Here is a 5,000-nt window from a genome sequence, read left to right on the forward strand (position 1 = left end):
AGCCTGGGTTCAAGACAGTCATGTTTGAGTGGAGGTGAAAATGTCTGAATTAAGAGGTTGCCAATGTCAGGCCTGCAGGTGTTGAGGGTGTTGCGTGAGCAGGGCAAACATCTGCCATTGCAGTCGTAGAGACAGCCCTGCATCACATTCTTTCTCCTCACACATACATACACACACACACACACACACACACACACACACACACACACACACACACACACACACACACACACACACACACACTCACACACCTATCTGACGAGGAGAGCCAAAGGGTGTACAGGATGTGGTGGTGAATTATGTTGTTATGACCCGAACTCCAGAAGTGTCAGTAGGTGTTAAGAGGCTTTTGGGAGGTGCGTCTCAGATCACTTTAAGGTGCGCAATCATTGCCTATTTTGTAAACATCACTATTCACTCCGCTTGAACACAAACCCCTCATATCATCACTGACACACACAAGTAAAAGCCTTATTTAAACATCGCTGTTTTCTTCTTCTTCTTCAAGGGCCTCAACAGCATTATTTCTATTGACTTTGACTACAAGAAGGAGTTCATCTATTGGATTGACTCGAGTCGGCCAAGCGGGCGGAGGATAAATCGGATGCGACTGAATGGCAGCGACCTCAAGGTACAATAAAGACCCGTGGCATGGCAGCACACCCCACCCCGCTAGTGCATAATTGGTAGCTCTCGGCCTCTATCGCCGCGAGGTCAAATGCAATCTAAGTGTTCTTTTCACTTTTTTCAATCATATGCGCTCTCTTTCGACCAGGGAAGTCACAGCCTTTGGAGTGCTGTTGCAAAGTAGTAGTTGACCTGAGATGTGACCCCGACATGGCTTTTTAAATTTAAAATGTTGCTATTGTTAAGGTCGTCTTGTAATTCCATATACTTGACTATGACTAACAGAGTTGGTGGAGCACATGCTGAGGACACGGGTTCGAATACGGCCCGATGTCATTTCTCCTGTCCACTCCCCACCTCTTCTCCCTCTCGTTCTCAGTCACACTCTTCACTGCACTGTCGATTAAAGGCATAAAAGCCCAAAAAAATAAATCTTTAAAAAAAAGTGTGCACATGCTCAGTATCCATGCCCGGTAATAGCAATGGTCATAACAGGAACTTCCTAAATTGGATTTAGAGATCTCTTAATAATTCTGAATGACATTTTGCAATACAGTTGTGCAGAAATAATCAGTAGGTCCTTAATATATACCACTGAGCTCCATGAACAGGAAGGGTCTGTAGATGAACCTCAGACAGCGATGCTCAGGTGTGTTGTCTCGAACCTGACGACCTTACTCTCACCTCTGCACCCTGCGTAGAAATGGTGACTATGGTCCCATGGCCATAATGATGATCATTTATTATTGATTCACGGTGAGCTTCGTTTGAAACATTCCAGTCCTTCCTACCATGGTTGAGTAAGAGCAGAGGACCTTCTACCCTCCTCTCTCTGGGGCTCTGGCCACTCTTGGAGGGTGAACTCAAGCGGGCCCTGTGAGCTGTGCCCTTGCTACAGTGACCTGTGATACCCGCACGCAGGGCCAGTCTGTGGGGGGGGGATGTTGGGGGGGTGTGCCAAGCGATGCCAGCCTGGCACCTGCTGGGCAGCGCTCAGCTCATTATGTTTCAGATGAGGAGATAATGGTTCATTAGGCCCCGAGTGAGCACTGGTCTTCACTCTGATTTACACTGGCCTGAGATGGCTGCCAAGTCACAGAGGAGGAAACACACACACACACACACACACACACACACACACACACACACACACACAGGACCAGGAGCCTCTGTGAGTGGAGACGGAGTGGCCTCTATTGCAGAGTAGGGGTGGGAGTGGTATACCAGTGGGTGTGAAATGGTTTTTCCATTTCTGATCTTGGGCAGTTTGTTCTTGTCTTGTCAAGAGTTTCTGTACATTTTATATATTTCAATTTTAAATATTATAAATGTAGGTGTTTTACGGCAATAGAAATGTAAACAAATACAAATTCAGTGAAATACAGACAGAGAAACATAAAATCCGCATCAATAATGGGGGAAAGGTTGTGCTTTCAGAATATTTTTTTAACCACAGAAACAGCATACTTTGCACAAAGCTTCAGAATTCCGTGTGTGGTTGCCATAGTTTCTCCTGACTATTATTATTTGGCAGACACGCACGTAGTAGCATCCATTAAAATTCTTTCAATGGCTTCAACCATGATCCCAAAATCCGTATGGTCTGTTGTTGAATGTTGAGAGATCTGTGGAATGATTGAGCTTCACAGAGAATGTGCATGTTCTAAGTCTATTTTCCCAATCCAAGGTAACTCTTCCTTTACAACATTTCTGATCCTTGATGACCTTCTATCGTTCTCAGCATCTTCAGCTTACTGTATGTCCAAGTTGCTTTGCTTTTTTCATTTGACCTCCAGTGCTGTTTCTTACTTTTGGTTGTTACATGGAGGTATACAGCCCTGGAGAGAGTGAACAGTAGCGCTTCTATTCATTTCAATGGCCACCGCCATGCTATCAGATCCCGCCTAGGGAGTACAGAAATGGGAACTGACATCTTCGACAGTTTGATTTCAAAAATAAAAGTTCAAAAAAATGTGAAGAGCCAATCACATGAGTTGTAAACCCCATATGACCCCGATGACCACAGTAATCTAAACCCAACACTGATTGGCCACACTTGAGCATGATTGAAATCAGGAAATGAACGTCCTGGCACCAAAATGGCCGATGCTAAATGGCTGAAGCTGACCCCCTAAAGCCTGAGGCCCTCTTAGTTAATTGACATTAATTGTAAAGTCTAACAGAATATTCTGTGAATAGCTCCTAGGAATATGCTTGGTGCCATGGTATGTCTGATCCTAAGACATCTTTTCAGAAGATGATATTGGCTGTTATAACATCTTTCATACCGATTGCTAGCTAGCATGACCGGTCCAATACACTGTTAAACTGTTACACTCTCATGACGGAAAGGTCTAGTTCAGCATTCCCGAGTCTCCTTGATGGCTCTCTCCCAATCAGTGAGAAGTCCTCGGACAGCAGCACTAGCTCACAGATGTGGAAATGCGTTCCTCGCTAATTGCCACTGCAGGGCTTGCCAGTTTGCTGTAAATTGGCGAGGCTGTGCATCTCCTTAAATGAAAGCTCCGAGTCACCCATTACTTTTAAGAGCACGTGGCGGGGGGCCTCTTTTCAAGGCAAGTTGAAAAGCTAAAAGTGATTAAAAGTCCACTCATCACACAGCAGGGACACTGGATTGCTGTTTTTCTTTTTACTTGATTTTCTTTTATTTATTTATTCTCTTTGTTTGCAAAGCTAGCAATTTTTTTTAACTCCACAGGGCACACAGAATGTTTTTGTTGTTGTTGTTGTTGTTGTTGTTGTTGTTGTTTTTGGTTTTTGGTTTTTCTATATTGTCTCCAGGTCTTGGTTGTTCAAAGTGAAGTACTGATGGAACAGTTGTAAGGCAGCTTGAAATGTTTACCAGTTTATTATTGGCGAATGAAGACTTGTGCCAAGGACAATAAATATCTAGGAGGCTGATCATTCTCTGGAACTTTCCACAGAGAGCTGATAGCTTGATAGCTTGATAGCTTGATACCCTCTTGTCTCTTGAAGCCTTTCAGTTTCGCTTGTGTCCTTGGGTGTCTGTCCCTGCCTAGATAGTCCACAGGAGTTCAGTGCCTAGTGCCCTGGCTGTGGACTGGATTGGGAAGAACTTATACTGGTGTGACGCGGAGAAGAAGTCCCTCGAGGTGTCGAAAGCCAACGGCCTGTACCCCACCACCCTTCTCAGTGCTGGAGTGAGGAACCCAGTCAGCCTGGCTTTGGACATCCAGACTGCGTAAGTCCAACTCAAGTAGTGCCTGCTGTTCGCAGTGTTTACAAGCCTTTGTTCTGTCAAGGCTGTTATAACTGTGATATAAATGATATACACATATTATATTAACATGTCATGCCAAATGCCATATATTGCCATTATCAGTACTAGATTTCTAAAACCACCCCACCTCCCCCCGGCCCGCCCCGCCCCGCCCTCATGGACTGCACTCTTAACACTCTACCCTGCAACTATTGATGCACCTCAATATATATATATATATATTTCTTTTTTATTTACTCAGGGATATTTATTTATCTATTTATTAATTGTTATTTATTATTATTTAGCTGTGGCATTTAATGTCCACAGCAACTTAACTTTTTAGCTGTCTGTTGCTGCCTCTACTGTCTCGTTGTTTTTGTGACAATGACAAATAAAGTACTTTGAACTTTGAACTTCAGATTTCTAGATGCCATAACAGCACGTTGCATGTTAATAGGCTGTCATACATGAGAAATGAGATCAGTCATAACAGTGACATGACTGTGTTCCTATGCTCCTATATTGCTGGTCACTGACGGTCATAACAGCTGATGACAGGGAGTCAATTCCAACATCAAGTAGAGGCAGGCAAAAGACTAAAGGGCATCACAGTGTTACAGGTTAAATACTAGTCAGTCCTGGGAGGTTACATTGGGGTGATAGGTCAGCATTGGTTTGTTACAGGTCAAGGTGGGGAAGGGGGGCATGTGAGTGGGAGGGGATCCTCCTATGGAGGAACACACACAGGCCCAACATGGTGGACCAGTAATGTGTATTCCACCACCTGGGGCAGGGAGGATGTCTGCTAGGGTACACATGGCACACACACACACACCCAGGAGAACATGCTTGCAATGCAATGTAAGTATATAAATTAATGGTAATATCAATTTCCATCAACGGTGTATGACACCATAGCATATTTATGACAAGGTTATGACTGTCTTATAACACAGGGTTACAGTAAACTGTTTAGTGCTTCATTGACTAGATCTCAGGCGGAGACATTTTAGATTAGATGATGGAAAGGTTTGAAATGTTTCTCAGTTCAAACCATTCAGGCATTTCTGGGCAGGTTTGCAGTCAGTGCTTTGTATCCGTCTCCCAGCTATTATGTCTATTATTCAAA

At 44.0% G+C, this 5,000-nt stretch overlaps 1 protein-coding gene across 1 annotated transcript in view; it reads left to right on the plus strand.

Moving 5' to 3' along the window:
- lrp1ba (low density lipoprotein receptor-related protein 1Ba) overlaps window positions 1-5,000 on the plus strand; it is a 199,114-nt gene that overhangs the window by 121,467 nt on the left and 72,647 nt on the right. The window contains 2 exon segments of the mRNA XM_042702858.1: window positions 509-631; window positions 3,669-3,850. Coding sequence (XP_042558792.1) covers window positions 509-631; window positions 3,669-3,850 — 305 coding nt within the window.

This window comes from Clupea harengus, chromosome 21 (genome assembly GCF_900700415.2).
Source record: "Clupea harengus chromosome 21, Ch_v2.0.2, whole genome shotgun sequence".
In the NCBI taxonomy this organism is placed as follows: Eukaryota; Metazoa; Chordata; class Actinopteri; order Clupeiformes; family Clupeidae; genus Clupea; species Clupea harengus.